This window comes from Oncorhynchus mykiss, chromosome 14 (assembly GCF_057628025.1).
Source record: "Oncorhynchus mykiss isolate SJ-2025 chromosome 14, ASM5762802v1, whole genome shotgun sequence".
NCBI lineage: Eukaryota > Metazoa > Chordata > Actinopteri > Salmoniformes > Salmonidae > Oncorhynchus > Oncorhynchus mykiss.
The window spans coordinates 27,315,829-27,334,605 of NC_143035.1; the positions used below are offsets into that span (position 1 = coordinate 27,315,829).

At 45.0% G+C, this 18,777-nt stretch overlaps 1 protein-coding gene across 1 annotated transcript; it reads right to left on the reverse strand.

Annotated features, from left to right (window-relative positions):
• Positions 1-1,317: 1,317 nt before the first annotated feature.
• On the reverse strand, positions 1,318-16,851 carry LOC110489063 (EH domain-containing protein 1). Its single transcript, XM_021561617.3, has 7 exons — positions 16,749-16,851; positions 15,992-16,424; positions 11,017-11,114; positions 5,898-6,139; positions 2,957-3,127; positions 2,545-2,709; positions 1,318-2,295 (listed from the first exon to the last, which is right to left on the reverse strand). The coding sequence occupies exons 2-7, from the start codon at positions 16,378-16,380 to the stop codon at positions 1,756-1,758; spliced, it is 1,605 nt and encodes a 534-aa protein (XP_021417292.1). The 5' UTR covers positions 16,381-16,424; positions 16,749-16,851; the 3' UTR covers positions 1,318-1,755.
• Positions 16,852-18,777: the final 1,926 nt, after the last annotated feature.

Below are 18,777 nucleotides of genomic sequence, written 5' to 3' on the forward strand. Positions count from 1 at the left end.
TAAAAGGTGCAACACAAAGCACAAAAACAAGCTTCAAGGTGTGAACAGACAACTGCTTCTACAGATGTAAAACAACCCACATGCTGCATTCAAACAGCAGATGAGCCTGTTATACAGTGAGCATGCCAACACACAGAAGACCAGGGTGCCTCTGCATAACTCACATTCCTGTCCCTGGACCATTCTCTACGAGGTAGATGTCGTTTGAGTGAAAAATATCTATGATTACCATAGAGACAAGGCATTGTGTGCAAAACAACTAGGCAGGGTTGGGTGGGGGGCATGTCATAGTGATGGTATGTGAGTTGTGGAAAAAGTCAACATTGTCAATTGCAATCAATCAAGTAAATCGGTTGAGTGTAAACATATGGTTACTCTTGTACTCTGTTTGAATCAAATATGGAAATAAGAGCATTTGAAATGGTGCAAAACAGGTTGTGGTGAAACCAGTCTAGTTGTTTAAAACTGGTTTTTGAAAGCTTCGATGGTTTCAACTAAAAATGTATGTCTCTGTCCGTTTATGATTTGTGTTAACGTTCTGGAACTTTTTCCAACTGTCCTTCCAGCATTGTAAATGATCTCCACATGTTCACTGTGAAAGTGTTCCAGAATCTCATAATCACTTCCTTCTCTCTCACACTCTGTCAGTATCTTCACTTGATCAATAGGCCGACAGCTGTATCTCTCCACCCTTGTTCAAAACATATTTTACAAGCAGATACATAAGCCGAGTCCTGTCATCATGTGTTTGCTTCCAGCCCAGCAGACTGTGACCAGTTCTCACCTACAGGGGGCACTTACATATTCAATTCAATACAGTTTGACATTTCTAAATAACACAATGACCAAACCGGCTGCACATGTATAACAGTGCGTACGTTGAGTTGGTCTAATCCCCACCAGATGCGACCAGGACACGCCGGTTGAAATATCAAAACTCTGACACAAAATTGTGTGTTCTCAACTCCGACAATTAATCCACAGATAAAAGGGGAAACCTAGTTAGTTTCTAGTAATCTCTCCTCCTTCAGTCTTCTGTGGCAACCAACTTTAAGGTGCATTACTGCAACCAACAGGACTGGAGTGTGGACTTCATCTTTCAATCACCCACGTGGGTATATGCTCCTAAAAACCAATGAGTAGATGGGAGAAGCAGGACTTTCAGTGCGTCAAGTGTCTAACATAGAACCATGCTAAATTTTAGCGCCTGGCTACGCAGATGCTCGCGAGCAGTTTGGATGAAATGATTGAATGTGTAAATTGCAACACGGCCAGTATGTAAAAGTTTTCCAACATAGTAAATACTAGACTACCTTCTTGGGATAAATATTTCCTTTTAATTCATCTGAGAAAATAATAAAATGGAAGCATTTGAATGCATCTCATAGTAAACAGACAGGAAATACAAAAATATAGATAAAATATTCTAATTTAGAATTGTTTTTTCTTCAAAAAGGATGTTAATTATGTCTCTTTGGATCAACATATGGACAGTATATTTTTTGGATCTGATATATTTGCAAAACATTTATTTAGCAAGTTTCCCCATCCCATTCCCTCATGCAGCAATCAACCCATTTCGTTCCGTTAATGTCCATTCATAAGTACCAACTCTCCACCCGCCCAACCATCCCTCAGCTAATCTTCAGAAACATTTTCCCCCACGCCTCAAAACAACCCCTCCTTAACCCAGCCCTCCCCAGTCTGTCCCTGGCTCATTAGATTGTGGTTTTCCCCCTTCCTCCCAGTCCCATATCACTCTCCCATATCAATCTCCTGGTGGCGTTTAGAAGGTGGCACTAGGTGTTCCGGAAGCTTCCCCGGCAGCTCATGCCCCTCCAGCTTCACCTTGATCAGGTGATTGGCCAACGCAAACTCCTCGTCGTCCAGGTAACCATCCTTATCCACGTCGGCCAGCTTCCAGATCTTGCCCAGGACCGTGTTGGGCAGCTTGGACTTCACCATCTCCTTCTTGGCTGCCGCGCCCGACACTTTACCATTGATCGGCGACAGCGTGTAGAAAATCTCATCGTATGAGGGTTTGTCCCTGCCCACCACCCACTCCAGCTCGTCGATGCCTTCCCCGGCTCCCTCTCCGTAGCCGTGGCCGAAGGGGCCGGACATGGTGCCCTCGAAGGCGCCTCCGTGGACAGCCTGGCTGGGCATGGCGGCTTCCTCCTGGCGGACCAGGGTCATGAGGCGGGCGATGTCGTTGGCCAACATGTCCTCCACAGCCTCTAGCAGCTTGGGCTTCATGGTAGAGAACTTAGAGAAGTCGTGGCCAGCCAGGAGCTCCTACAGAGATGAAGGAGAGGGGAGATGTATACTATGTTAAAGGTCTGATGTCATTAATAAAGAATGTGTTCATCATTGGATGGTCTTCATTTCTTTAACAACATAATATGGAGGACAGGATAACACTTCAGTTTGTAGAGTCACATTCATTAACCTCTGGTGTGGATGTGTGTACGGAAACTATACCATCAACTTTTCTCTGAGGAAACAAAGGCTAAACTAGATATGGATTCAGAGGCTCCATCTCACCTGCATCTTCTTGAGTTTAGGGAAGTCTCCAGGGGAGATCTGATGTTCCCTCTCTATCTTCAGGTACGTCTCTCCCAGGTTGGCGATCAGCTCCTTCTTCTTGTTCTCCTTCCCAAACACACTGGGCATCTCCTTCTTCAGAGAGCTGATGATGTAGGCATGGACCTGGACAAGGGTTCAAAGGTCACACAACCTTTAGAAACAAGCTATTGACCAAGACTGATATTCTGCCATAATAAACCTAAAGATGTAGGCATGGACAAGGGTTCAAACATCCTTTAGAAACTACCGGTTGACCCACAACAAAATACTACTAACTTTAACTCTGCTCCTCTCTGCTAAAGTGCCCTCTTGGATATTCCATCACACCTTCCCTACACCCATCTGGGAACCCTCCCCCATCCCGTCTCACCTTAGCCAGCCGTGCCCTCTTGATGAGGTCATTGAGTTTCCGTATCGCTGCGTTCCGGGGAAGCCCCTGGATGTCCTGGAACAAGTCCTGTTCCTCAGCCTCAAACAGCTTCCTGTTGTCAGGGATCAGGAGAGGCTGGGCCCAGAACGACCCGATGTACACCCTCACCACCTGAGGACCACAATACACACACACACTCAGCAAAAAAAGGAAACGGCCTCTCACTGTCAACTGTGTTTATTTTCAGCAAACTTGACATGTGTAAATATTTGTATGAACATAACAAGATTCAACAACAGACAAACTGAACAAGTTCCACAGACATGTGACTAACAGAAATGGAATAATGTGTCCCTGAACAAAGGGGGGGTCAAAATCAAAACGAACAGTCAGTATCTGGTGTGGCCACCAGCTGCATTAAGTACTGCAGTGCATCTCCTCCTCATGGACTGCACCAGATTTGCCAGTTCTTGCTGTGAGATGTTACCCCACTCTTCCACCAAGGCACCTGCAAGTTCCCGGACATTTCTGTGGGGGGAATGGCCCTCACCCGCTGATCCAACAGGTCCCAGACGTGCTCAGTGGGATTGAGATCCGGGCTCTTCACTGGCCATGGCAGAACACTGATATTTCTATCTTGCAGGAAATCATGCACAGAATGAGCAGTATGGCTGGTGGCATTGTCATGCTGGAGGGTCATGTCAGGATTAGCCTGCAGGAAGGGTACCACATGAGGGAGGAGAATGTCTTCCCTGTAACGCACAGTATTGAGATTGCCTGCAATGACAACAAGCTCAGTCTAATGATGCTGTGACACACTGCCCCAGACCATGACGGACCCTCCACCTCCAAATCGATCCCAATCCAGAGTACAGGCCTCGGTGTAACGCTCATTCCTTGGACGATAAACGTGAATCTGACCATCACCCCTGGTGAGACTAAACATCTGACTCATCAGTGAAGAGCACTTTTTGTCAGCCCTGTCTGGTCCAGCGAGGGTGGGTTTGTGCCCATAGGCGACATGGTTGCCGGTGATGTCTGGTGAGGACCTGCCTTACAACAGGCCTACAAGCCCTCAGTCCAGCCTCTCTCAACCTATTGCGGACAGTCAGAGCACTGATGGAGGGATTGTGCATTCCTGGTTCTGGTAGGTGTGATGTTCGGATGTACAGATCCTGTGCAGGTGTCGTTACACGTGGTCTGCCACTGCGAGGACGATCAGCTGTCCGTCCTGTCTCCCTGTAGGGCTGTCTTAGGCGTCTCACAGTACGGACATTGCAATTTATTGCCCTGGCCACATCAGCAGTCCTCATGCCTCCTTGCAGCATGCCTAAGGTACGTTCACACAGATGAGGAGGGACCCTGGGCATCTTTCTTTTTGTGTTTTTCCAGTCAGTAGAAAGGCCTCTTTAGTGTCCTATGTTTTCACAACTGTGACCTTAATTGCCTACCGTCTGTAAGCTGTTAGTGTCTTAACGACCGTTCCACAGGTGCATGTTCATTAATTGTTTATGGTTCATTGAACAAGCATGGGAAACAGTGTTTAAACCCTTAACAATGAAGATCTGTGAAGTTATTTGGATTTTTATGAATTATCTTTGGAAGACAGGGTCCTGAAAAAGAGACGTTTCTTTTTTTGCTGAGTTTATGTATATACACATTATTACACACACACACACACACACACACACACACACACGTTCAAAAGTTGGGGTCACTTAGAAATGTCCTTGTTTTTGAAAGAAAAGCACATTTGTCCAGTAAAATAACATCAAATTGATCAGAAATACAGTGTAGACATTGTTGTAAATGACTATTGTAGCTGGAAATGGCTGATTTTTTATGGAATATCTACATAGGCGTACAGAGACCCATTATCAGCAACCATCACTCCTGTGTTCCAGTGGCACGTTGTGTTAGTTAATCCAAGTTTATCATTTTAAAAACGGCTAATTGATATTTAGAAAACCTTTTTGCAATTATATTAGCACAGCTGAAAACTGTTGTGCTAATTGAAGAAGCAATAAAACTGGCCTTCTTTAGACTAGTTGAGTATCTGGACCATCAGCATTTGTGGGTTCGATTACAGGCTGAAAATGGCCAGAAATAAAGACTTTCTTCTGAAACTCGTCAGTCTATTCTTGTTCTGAGAAATTAAGGCTATTCCATGCAAGAAATTTTGAAGAAACTGAAGAGCTCATACAACGCTGTGTACTAATCCCTTCACAGAACGAACTGGCCCTAACCAGAATAGAAAGAGGAGTGGGAGGCCCCGGTGCACAACTGAGCAAGAGGACAAGTACATTAATGTCTAGTTTAAGAAACAGACGCCTCACAAATCCTCAACTGCCAGCTTCCTTAAATAGTACCCGCAAAACACCAATCTCAACGTCAACAGTGAAGAGGCGACTCCGGGATGCTGGCCTTCTAGGCAGAGTTGCAAAGAAAAAGCCATATCTCAGAATAAAAAGAAAAGATTGTCCATTGTGGCCCCAAACTTTTGAACAGTAGTGTATATGCCATTTAGCACACCTTTGTCCAAAGCGACTTAGAGTAGTGTGGGTGACCCCAGAAAGAACACAATGGAAATAAGTTGTTAGACTTTACTGTTTCTTTTATCCTTAAATGTTGTTTTGTTTTGTTGTCATCCGACAGCTAAGGCAACTCTATATGTATTTAAAAATGTCTGCATCTGATATGGCACCCTACTCCCAATATAGAGTTACTTTTGATTGTGGGAAAGTAGTGTATTATATAGGGAAAGTAGTGTATTATATAGGGAAAGTAGTGTACTATATAAGGAAAGTAGTGTACTATATAAGGAAAGTAGTGTACTATATAAGGAAAGTAGTGAAGTATATAAGGAAAGTAGTGAAGTATATAGGGAATAGGGTGCGATTTCAGGCACATCTTTGTCGAAATAAAACAAATAATAAGTCACCTCGGGGGTGTTGATGATCTTCCCCAACGACCACATGAGGGCACCGTAGACCCTCATCAGCTGCTGCGTGTTGATCTGGTCAGCCTTGTTCAGCACCACGCGCATCTTGTCCTCGTGGTTCTTCAGGGCGCGGATCACCTCAGAGAACTCGTCTGAGATGTCCAGCTTGTGGGCGTCAAACAGGAGGATGATGCGGTCCACACGCTCCGCAAACCACTCCAGTACTGCTGCAAAGTCATAACCTGTAGAGCGGCAAGGCGGGTTACGCTGGATTCACACAGTCTGGACTGTCTATCAGCAAGACTTATGTTGAGGAGGAACCCCAAATGAGATTGTAGGGAGAAAGATGATGACAAAATGAATAGGAAAAGTGGATATTGGGTTTTGATGGTGTGGGTTGTGGTGTATTGTGGCTAACATGACCCTATAATGGACAACACTACTGATGGACATACTGAAAGTATAGAACCTATGCAGCATGTTTCAAAACGTCTCCGATTCTGTCCAAATATTCAAACGTGTTCAGTGCCATCCTCTTTAGCCTATTTAAAAAACAACAGGAAACAGAGGAGTCTGAAAAGCAATAGGAACAGAGAGGCTTTTCCTTTTCTGAACAGAAGCCTGGGGAGTTCTGGCGCAGCGAGCCGAGGCTCTTTAAAAATACAAAGGAAGAGAAATAGAGGGGGGAATTATGGTTTTGATTAGTGCCGTCATCTGATCGGAGAAGAATGCAGGCAGTCAGTCTAAAAAGCTAATCTACGCAGCTGGCCACACAATCAGCACCAGATCTGCTGCACACGCATTCCAGGGGTAGGCTTTGTGCATGTGTGTGTCAGGGGGGTGGGAGGGGCAGTGGAAAGAGTGAGTGGGAGAGAACAAATGCGAGCAAGAGAAAGTGAGTGAAAGAGACAGAATCACAGACAGAGAGGAGAAAGGGAAATCATAACACTAGCATATCAAAACAGGAGAGAGAGAGAGAGATGGGGGAGACGGAGAGAGATGGGGGAATCTGGGAATCTGAAAGTCAGAGGCCTGTGGGATTTAGAGGACATTCTTTCCATCAAATGGAGTTTGAAACAACTGTCTCCACACAATGACTACTGCACCACTCTCTCCAGTCTACCAACAACTGTTGCTTCTAACACGCACAACACCAGCCCCCGGCACTGTCATACCCCCGATGAACAATACAGTCAGCTCTGTGTGTGTGTGTGTGTAATGATAGTGGTCTGAGGTATGTATGTGGTATTGAAGTAAAGAATTTCACCCCCCCAAGGCTAAATAGAGTCATCTTGACACACATAGATGTATGCATTTACACACTTTCCCTCTGCTCCTCCTCTCATTGCTCTTAGCTATGTTTCTCTCATATGTTCCCTCTGCTCCTCCTCTCATTGCTCTTAGCTATGTTTATCTCTCATACGTTCCCTCTGCTCCTCCTCTCATAGCTCTTAGCTATGTTTATCTCTCATACGTTCCCTCTGCTCCTCCTCTCATAGCTCTTAGCTATGTTTATCTCTCATACGTTCCCTCTGCTCCTCCTCTCATAGCTCTGTTTATCTCTCATACTTTCCCCTCATCATCTCATAGCTCGTAGCTATGTTTCTCTCTATCATACTTCTCCATGTTGTCCCTTCTTTCCTTGTCTCTACTCTTTTGGGATCTCTGCCCAGCTCTCTAGCAGTCTTGTTTAGCAGTCTTTTTGCTTGGGGGTAGATTCTGTTCATGTCTGGAACCAACAGAAACATGAACAGCTTCTACACCCAAGCCATAAGACTGCTAAATAGCTAATCGGAGTACCTTTACTTCTTTTTTTTAACCCACACATTCTTATGACACATACACATAACACGGGCACACATGCATACTGACGCCACACAGACACCAAATACACTGACGCCACACACACACCAAATACACTGACGCCACACAGGCACCAAATACACTGACGCCACACAGGCACCAAATACACTGACGCCACACAGGCACCAAATACACTGACGCCACACAGGCACCAAATACACTGACGCCACACAGGCACCAAATACACTGACGCCACACAGGCACCAAATACACTGACGCCACACAGGCACCAAATACACTGACGCCACACAGGCACCAAATACACTGACGCCACACAGGCACCAAATACACTGACGCCACACAGGCACCAAATACACTGACGCCACACAGGCACCAAATACACTGACGCCACACAGGCACCAAATACACTGACGCCACACAGGCACCAAATACACTGACGCCACACAGGCACCAAATACACTGACGCCACACAGGCACCAAATACACTGACGCCACACAGGCACCAAATACACTGACGCCACACAGGCACCAAATACACTGACGCCACACAGGCACCAAATACACTGACGCCACACAGGCACCAAATACACTGACGCCACACAGGCACCAAATACACTGACGCCACACAGGCACCAAATACACTGACGCCACACAGGCACCAAATACACTGACGCCACACAGGCACCAAATACACTGACGCCACACAGACACCAAATACACTGACGCCACACAGGCACCAAATACACTGACGCCACACAGACACCAAATACACTGACGCCACACAGGCACCAAATACACTGACGCCACACAGACACCAAATACACTGACGCCACACAGGCACCAAATACACTGACACCAAATACACTGACGCCACACAGGCACCAAATACACTGACGCCACACAGACACCAAATACACTGACGCCACACAGGCACCAAATACACTGACGCCACACAGACACCAAATACACTGACGCCACACAGGCACCAAATACACTGACGCCACACAGACACCAAATACACTGACGCCACACAGGCACCAAATACACTGCTGCTGTCTATCATCGATCCTGTTGCCTAGTCACTTTAACACTACCCATATGTACATAGCTACCTGGTACTCCTTGTATATAGCCATGTTCTTTTTTACTTGTTATTCACTGTGTATTTACTTCTGGTGTCACTATTTCAACAACAACAAAAAATCATTATATATATATATATATATACACAGTGCCTTGCGAAAGTATTCGGCCCCCTTGAACTTTGCGACCTTTTGCCACATTTCAGGCTTCAAACATAAAGATATAAAACTGTATTTTTTTGTGAAGAATCAACAACAAGTGGGACACAATCATGAAGTGGAACAACATTTATTGGATATTTCAAACTTTTTTAACAAATCAAAAACTGAAATATTGGGCGTGCAAAATTATTCAGCCACTTTACTTTCAGTGCAACAAACTCTCTCCAGAAGTTCAGTGAGGATCTCTGAATGATCCGATGTTGACCTAAATGACTAATGATGATAAATACAATCCACCTGTGTGTAATCAAGTCTCCGTATAAATGCACCTGCACTGTGATAGTCTCAGAGGTCCGTTAAAAGCGCAGAGAGCATCATGAAGAACAAGGAACACACCAGGCAGGTCCGAGATACTGTTGTGAATAAATTTAAAGCTGGATTTGGATACAAAAATATTTCCCAAGCTTTAAACATCCCAAGGAGCACTGTGCAAGCGATAATATTGAAATGGAAGGAGTATCAGACCACTGCAAATCTACCAAGACCTGGCCGTCCCTCTAAACTTTCAGCTCATACAAGGAGAAGACTGATCAGAGATGCAGCCAAGAGGCCCATGATCACTCTGGATGAACTGCAGAGATCTACAGCTGAGGTGGGAGACTCTGTCCATAGGACAACAATCAGTCGTATATTGCACAAATCTGGCCTTTATGGAAGAGTGGCAAGAAGAAAGCCATTTCTTAAAGATATCCATAAAAAGTGTTGTTTAAAGTTTGCCACAAGCCGCCTGGGAGACACACCAAACATGTGGAAGAAGGTGCTCTGGTCAGCTGAAACCAAAATTGAACTTTTTGGCAACAATGCAAAACGTTATGTTTGGTGTAAAAGCAACACAGCTGAACACACCATCCCCACTGTCAAACATGGTGGTGGCAGCATCATGGTTTGGGCCTGCTTTTCTTCAGCAGGGACAGGGAAGATGGTTAAAATTGATGGGAAGATGGATGGACCATTCTGGAAGAAAACCCTCTGCAAAAGACCTGAGACTGGGACGGAGATTTGTCTTCCAACAAGACAATGATCCAAAACATAAAGCAAAATCTACAATGGAATGGTTCAAAAATAAAACATATCCAGGTGTTAGAATGGCCAAGTCAAAGTCCAGACCTGAATCCAATCGAGAATCTGTGGAAAGAACTGAAAACTGCTGTTCACAAATGCTCTCCATCCAACCTCACTGAGTTCCAGCTGTTTTGCAAGGAGGAATGGGAAAAAATGTCAGTCTCTCGATGTGCAAAACTGATAGAGACATACCCCAAGCGACTTACAGCTGTAATCGCAGCAAAAGGTGGCGCTACAAAGTATTAACTTAAGGGGGCTGAATAATTTTGCACGCCCAATTTTTCAGTTTTTGATTTGTTAAAAAAGTTTGAAATATCCAATAAATGTTGTTCCACTTCATGATTGTGTCCCACTTGTTGTTGATTCTTCACAAAAAAATACAGTTTTATATCTTTATGTTTGAAGCCTGAAATGTGGAAAAAGGTCGCAAAGTTCAAGGGGGCCGAATACTTTCGCAAGGCACTGTATATACTAAGCATTCAACTCTGCAACTCACTGTTAGGCTACACTTGTTGCTTATGAAGCATGATGTGACAAATACAATTTGATCTCTCAACCTTTCACTTGAAGTGGGGGGAAAAAAATGACCCAATAAGAAATTATATGACCAAATAGTATTAGCAGAATGAGCCAATAAGATATTGGCTGAACATTATCAGAAAATGTGCAACATAGGGATTGTGGGGAAACTCACAGTCATCTCAGTTCTAGTCAGCTTCCCTTCCTAGGGACCCCAAATGTCATAAGAGTCAGTTGCATTAGTTGTACTTCTCTTAACAGAAAAGAGAAGTCTAGCATACTATTCTCTCATCTTAGGTGAGGTTTAAATTGCCTGTGTTACCTCTGACCCACTTAGTGGTTGACACCTTTATAGAGAACTGTGGAAAAAAACATACAAGCAAGTGTTTTTGCGTGGGTGTGAGGCTGACCTCTGCTTATCCTCTGTTTCTCTCCCGACAGGATTCCAGGGGTATCGATGATACTGATGCTCTCCAGGACCGGGTTGGACATCTGAGCACACGTAAATCTGTAAGGAGATGGAGTGGAGGGTGGAAGTGAAAGAGGTAGAAATAAAGAGAAAGGGATGTTGAAACAAAGACAGGCATTAATCTACGTCTAAACTGCTTACAGTCAACCTGTCACGTCTAGAAATGGGAATTGAATGGTTTGTCTAGAAGTAGAACAAAACAAAATACAAAAACAAGTGAGAGTTAAATGCTGCATCATTTATTAAACCGTCCATAGAATAACTAACTTATGAATAACCTTGACTCACTGGCAAGCCTAAACAATACATCATATTATAGTCATGCATTAGTCAGCCCAAACATAATGTCCCTCAGCCTAAAACTTCAAGTGGGTAAGTGTATAATTGGGAGCAAATCATGACACACACAGAGAAAACAACATGTTTTGTATCTGGAGAGAGAGGGCTAGGTCGTACAAACAGAAGACTGCAGTTTCCTCAAGCAGGAACAATGATTGTTACGTTTAACCACTTATTTTCCTTCTCATCCCAGAACTCCGCTGCCCCACCGCTCCCCCAGATCTCCGCTGCCCCACCGCTCCTCCAGAACTCCGCTGCCCCACCGCTCCCCCAGATCTCCGCTGCCCCACCGCTCCCCCAGAACTCCGCTGCCCCACCGCTCCCCCAGAACTCAGCTGCCCCACCGCTCCCCCAGAACTCCGCTGCCCCACCGCTCCCCCAGAACTCCGCTGCCCCAGAACTCCCCCAGAACTCCGCTGCCCCACCGCTCCCCCAGATCTCCGCTGCCCCACCGCTCCCCCAGAACTCCGCTGCCCCACCGCTCCCCCAGAACTCCGCTGCCCCACCGCTCCCCCAGATCTCCGCTGCCCCAGAACTCCCCCAGATCTCCGCTGCCCCAGAACTCCCCCAGAACTCCGCTGCCCCACCGCTCCCCCAGAACTCCGCTGCCCCACCGCTCCCCCAGAACTCCGCTGCCCCACCGCTCCCCCAGATCTCCGCTGCCCCACCGCTCCCCCAGATCTCCGCTGCCCCACCGCTCCCCCAGAACTTCGCTGCCCCAGAACTCCCCCAGATCTCCGCTGCCCCACCGCTCCCCCAGAACTTCGCTGCCCCAGAACTCCCCCAGAACTCCGCTGCCCGACCGCTCCCCCAGATCTCCGCTCCCCCAGAACTCCGCTGCCCCACCGCTCCCCCAGAACTTATATTCTGGACATTATACTACAGGCATTGTCACAATACTAGTAGAACTAAGCTCTTAGCTTAAATTATCACACAAACACTCATAGGAGAGGAAATTTAAGGCCAAACAAGAAGTAAAATAAATAGGGGTGTGAAAAGTCCTGTGGTAGAGGAGTATCATATCACAAAAGGAATATTACATATCCCAACCAGAAGCTATTGGTTACATGCTACATCTGCACTGAGCTAAAGGCTGGAGCTGCCGCTTTCAAGGTGCGGAACACTAATCCTGACGCTTATAAGAAATCCTGCTACGACCTAAGACGAGGACTCAAACAGGCAAAGCGTCAATACAGGACTAAGATGGAATCCTACTACGTTGGCTCTGACGCTAGTCGGATATGGCAGGGCTTGCAAACTATCACAGATTACAGAGGGAAAACCAGCCGCGGGAGGTCAGTGAACTGGCAGTGTGGTGCCAGGACAACAATCTTTCCCTCAATGTCAGCAAGACAAAGGAGCTGATCGTGGACTACAGGGTCCACATCACTAAGGAATTAACATGGTCCACACACACACCAACACAGTCATTGAGAAGGCACAACACCTCTTCCCCCTCAGGAGCCTGAAAAGATTTGTCATGGGCCCTCAGATCCTCAAAAAGTTCTACATCAAGTCATAGACCAAGTCTGGAACCAACATGACCCTGAACAGCCATAAGATTTCTAAATAGTTAACCAAATAGCCACCCGGACTATCTGCAATACCCCCCCACCCCTAACACACTAAATTGTTTAACTCATCACATACGCTGCTGCTACTGTTTATCTATCCTGTGGCCTAGTCACTTTACCCCCATCTACATGTACATATCGTCACTCACTGTGTATTTATTCCTTGTGTTATTATCTTTCTATTATTTTATATGTTTCTCTCTGCATTGTTGGGAAGGGCCTGCAAGTAAGCATTTCACCGTCAGTCTACACCCGTCAGTCTACACCCGTTGTTGAGTCTACACCCGTTGTTGAGTCTACACCCGTCAGTCTACACCCGTCAGTCTACACCCGTCAGTCTACACCCGTCAGTCTACACCCGTTGTTGAGTCTACACCCGTTGTTGAGTCTACACCCGTTGTTGAGTCTACACCCGTTGTTGAGTCTACACCCGTTGTTGAGTCTACACCCGTTGTTGAGTCTACACCCGTTGTTGAGTCTACACCCGTTGTTGACAAATGGGATTTGAAAGTCCAAGCCTTCCAGTTGATCTAATATTTTTCACACAAAGCTCAGCACAACTGTGCTAACCTCAGAATCTCTCCCGCTCCACCAGACACTACTCAAACAGTAACCCCAATACCTTCTTCCCCCACCCTCTCTGAACCCTTCATCAGGCAGCCCCACAACTCCCCAAAGTGAAGAAATACTATGAGGCTTGAGGACATGGTGGACATTGTGTGCTAGTAGGCCCAAGTACTTAACATTTCCCTTTGAGATGTTACTGGAAGACCCCATGCAGTAATGTGCAGAGTCAGTGTCCTGAAATAACAGGCTGAGTTCAGTAAAACGGAACCCCATCCCGCTGACTCTTACTACAACCATTGTGGACACACACACACACACACACACACACACACAGAGGCCGATGGCTGGTTGTGGTAATTAAAGGCCAACACTCGTTATAGATCTATAATCATCTCACCATCTGTGTCTGTGCTGCTCCCTCGGTTACAATAGTCATCAGTCTTGTTGTGAAACAGCCCTGTCTAATGGGCCTTGTGACGCCTTGTTCATCTCGTCAATTAGCCTCTAAGCGAGGCTAATTATCAATGGACCCTCATTGACTTTCTCTGCTATGAGCCAACAGAAATCTATTGTACAGATGCATCCTGGGCAATGTAGTACCCCTGAACAGGAGTGAGCAGCAGTGTAGTCCAGTATCAGTGGTGACCCATGTGTCTTGAACCAGCATATGGCAGTGTGCGAAGCACCACAGCTAATCTGGGGTTGAGGAAATTACCTATTGCCAGGTTGAGCACATGACTTCCTCTAAAACCTGTCCAGTCAGTCTGTAGCACAGAGAGAGACAAGGCCAGGTTTATCTAACCATCTGTTTAGGTGCTGTGTCTTGTGGTGACAGCCAAGCTCTCACAGAGGAGATATCCATTGGAAAGAAGGACTACTTCAGTAAAGGACACTGCAATAAACCAACCTTGAGGGATTCTGTGTTTAAAGTAGTGATGGGGGAAGAAAATAAAAAGTTACATATCGGGATAATATTTGACAATATTTCATATAGTATTGTTTTTGACAATATAATTTTGGCACTTGTTGGCTGTACTGTACCTCCACCAAAATGCCAGGATTTTTCCTTCATAGTTTGTTCTCCATCTTCTTTTTAAATAGGGAGCCAATTTGTTTTCAGCACTTTTATTTCCATTACTGATCAAAACCAGTTTTCTCATGGCTCTTGTCCCTCTGCAGCAGACGCATGGTGAGCAATACGTTTGGAACATTAAATCTCAATAAAACCACAGCATCGAATCTTAATAATACATGTAGAAAATGGGGAGAATCAGAATAGCCTACACATCCTATTGCACCTCAGTATTGTGATAATTTGGTTTATTTAGAGATTGGATATGATTGGGATCCCCATTAGCCGATGCCTATTGTGAGGACCCTGGCAATTCCCAGCCCTAGTTTGAAGTCTGAAAGAAAACAGAGAGCACACATAAAGCCCCAGGACAGAAACTCCCATTGATTGTTGTCATAATGCCATATAGAACAGACTAGAACAACTGACTGTGGTGTCAGAATGTGCCATAGAGCAGTCTGGACCACTGAATCACTTTGATTTGTCATGGTAATGAGTCATTGAACACACAAGGAGACCAGATGAGTATTGACTAGTCGGCTGCGTTTAGACAGGGAGCCCAATTAAGTGTTAAAATAGCAGAATTAGGCTGCCTGCAACCATTATAGCCTAGATTCTGACTTACTGTGCAGTCACACTACCATAAAGAACATACCAGCACTGCACTTTGACTTCGTCTCATAGCAGGCAGAAGCCACAGTGGGAGTTGGCCAGCTGTTACTACTGATGTGGCAGCTGTAACCTGCCCTGGGATGTCCATTCAACTAAGAGGAAGACATAACTCACTGTGTTGCCTGGCTACTGTAAACACAGTCATTCATATTTTCTTCATTTACCTTACATTGACATGAGCCCAAATCAATTTGCTGCAGTGTAGCCAGACTAGGATGTGACTCATCTAGTTTAGGCTAGGTGCTGTTACACACTGTTCAAATAGCCAAGGGGAAAAGGTTGTCTACTTGGCAAGGTGACTTTTCCAGGTGGGTTAACAAACAGGTGTTTGTAGTGGATGCAACAGAGGCTACAATCTGTTGTGGTGATGAATTGAAGGTATAAACACCTTGGGCTAAATGACTGGAGGAATATGATGCAACAGTAGAGATGTTGTTTCATAGAGTCCCTACATGGAGAGGCTTGTGCCGGAGGTATTATATGGAATGCTGGGAGTGGTGTCACTGTCAATGACATTATGACTGTCACCTGACACTTCATCAGATCAGGTGATCAACAATCAAGTAACAATGTTATGAAATGAGCTGCTGGATATTAGTCCTAGGTACGGGGTATAGCCTTTTTGTATACTGTACTTTACAAAAGGCATACCCTCCCCTACTAGTGCGTGGGAACTTGGAATGAGTATTTACCTGTTGAGGAACGCGTTACCAAATGCGTTGAGTTTGCGGAAGGGTTTTTTGGGGTCGACAACCAAGGCGTTGCCAGGTATCATCCCGTCCTGGTCACCGTGCATCACAGCTATGAAAGAGTCTGTCGTCGGCTCGGGCCCGATCCTCATACCGGGGAAGTCTTGCTCCATCAGGTGCCGAATAAAGGTAGTTTTCCCGGTCGAGTACTGACCGACCAAAAGAACCATGGGTTTGTTGTCGAAGTCCGCATCCTCGAGCGCCGGTGAATGGAAGTCGTGGAATTGGTAGCTGTCCTCCAGGGGAAAGAGTTTAGTCCGGTAAAGTTTCTTCAAACCTTGCGAAACATCCTGGAACGGTTCTGGCGTTTTTTTATCCCTAGTGCGGAACATGGTGGGCTGTTGAGCTGGTTTGACACAGCAGTGTCGCTTTGGATCTGAAAACAGCAGAGAGAGATGGCGATGTGGCTAAGTTGTTAGTGCAACTCTTATCATAGATCACAGTAGTAGAGTAACGTTGGCTAAAGTAGGCGAGTCTTAAAGTGTTGATTGTCCCTCCCTCCCGACTAACCAAACACGCCCCAACTAGTTTGTACTACTAGTCAATCACGCACCAAGCACAATCCCTCTCCAGTAACTTGAGAATGAATGTATCTAGCCAGCTATTGGCAATCTTTCATAGAAGTCGAGAGCGTAATTTCTCTTAAACATTTAATAATAAAACCCACTATCCTTTAAAAGGAGGAAAACATAACTTTTACCTGTCCTTTAGAGTTATGTGACCGCGTTCACCTGCTGGCTGACACTTGTGTGTGTGACACGCAGAAAGCGGAAGTGGAATGTGAACTTCAAAATAAAAGTCCCACCGAATGAATGAAGTACGTAGGCCTATCGTCGCTCAAAATTATGAAAGTGAGGAACGAGGATGAAGAAACCGGCAATTGGCTCATCGTCATCTTACCCAGTCTTATGACAGCTGCAGCACATTGCTAGTTTGGCCTCACTATCCGGCAATTCCTTAAAAGTTGGACTCAGCTCTATAATACCCTGTCTGATAGCCAAATACAAATGTGTGTGTGTGTGTGTGTGTTCATTGCTGGCCCAAATATGTGGTAGGCTGTGGTAAAGACCAGACACACTAAACAAGAGAGACAATTACAGTAAATGCCAGTATCTTTATTGTGAAAAGAAACACTGAAAAGAAACACAATATAAATACATTCGTATTAAAAGGCCTACTCAAGTACAGTACATACAACGTCACATACAGTAGATTTAGGTCTACACAGTGCACCCAGGGTGATGACCAGAGGTGTCTCTCCGCCCATAACAGCAGCTCCACTGGAACCCTGAGCTAATTCCATATGGAGATGCTGTTACAGCCAGCGGACACCAGACACTGGAGTTATAGCGCACTTCATCACACAGCTGTAAAGCCACATGATTCGATGGTAAAACCATTTACGTACTCTTATCACAAGTCTCAAATTGTCTTGTCATATAGCGTGAGATTAGACTGCCCCCTGTTGATCAAAGAGAATTACAACACTGTGCCATAAATCTGAACATGTGATGACACTGCATAAAAAGCATGTGATAATGGAGCTAAGACACCATTAAGAATGACACCTACTTTATTTTATTATTACCTTTGATCTACCTTATTGCTAATTTACAATACAGATTGTGTATCACTCAACTGTAGCAATAAAATCATGGTGATTGTGCCCACCAGCGCAATGTCCTCAAAGGGTTGGTCCCGTTCAGCACATACAGGAGGATGTCTGGTTCTTCTGTAAAGGGGGGTCAGTTATTCAACTTCAATCAATGAAATACTTTTATATGGATTCATGAATTCGATTACATTTGTTGAATTCAGAGGATTTCAAACAGTATTGAACTTATAAAACAGTTATTATTTGTTAACCCTTTAGTTCCAGAATCCTAGGCCTTCTCTTTCTCGCTGTCCTTCCCAGAATCTCTATAGACTTTGACTCACTGATCTTCACCTTCCACCCTTCCAGCTTTGCAAAACAAAACAATAAAACAATTCAGGAGAGTGTGACTTTGGCCCCTTATTTCCTCCTTCAACTTTGTTCACCTTTCAGTCTTACATGTTGCTCTCTTTCTTTGTTTTTAAATTCATTTGAGTTTCTTTCTCTGATCAGGGAATTCACACATCACTAAAGATAATCATTGAATCACTTATCAGCGGACTTTCTTTGTGCCTGCCAGTTACAAGAAGAGGAAACCGCAAGATGAAAGGCTACCAGCGTCCTAAATAAAACTGACTATGGATGGAATGATCTATTACAATTGATTAAATGTCTTCATCTCATCCAATGGGATCTCATAATCTAGACAGGTTGAGATTTAAACATAACAATTTAAAAACAAACTGAACCTACTCACCCTCAGGAACTGAAGTTCAGTAAAGTACTAGTTAAGGAAGTGAGCGAGGGCTGCTTAAGACCGTGAGAGGGAGAGATAAATTAATCATTATACATACAGTAAATATGTAACAGACCCTGCCCATAAACTTTGCATCCTGTTTGAACATCTATAGCCATGCAGTAAGACATTCGCAAGCACACAAAGCCGACACACACGTACACCACAGCAGGTTGGTGGCACCTTCATTTGGGAGGACGGGATTGTGATAATGGCTGAAGTGGAATGGTATCAAAACACATCAAATGCATGGTTTCCATGTACATGGTTTCCATGTATTTGATGCCATTTAATTTGCTCCGTTCCAGCCATTATTATGAGCCATCTTCCCCTCAGCAG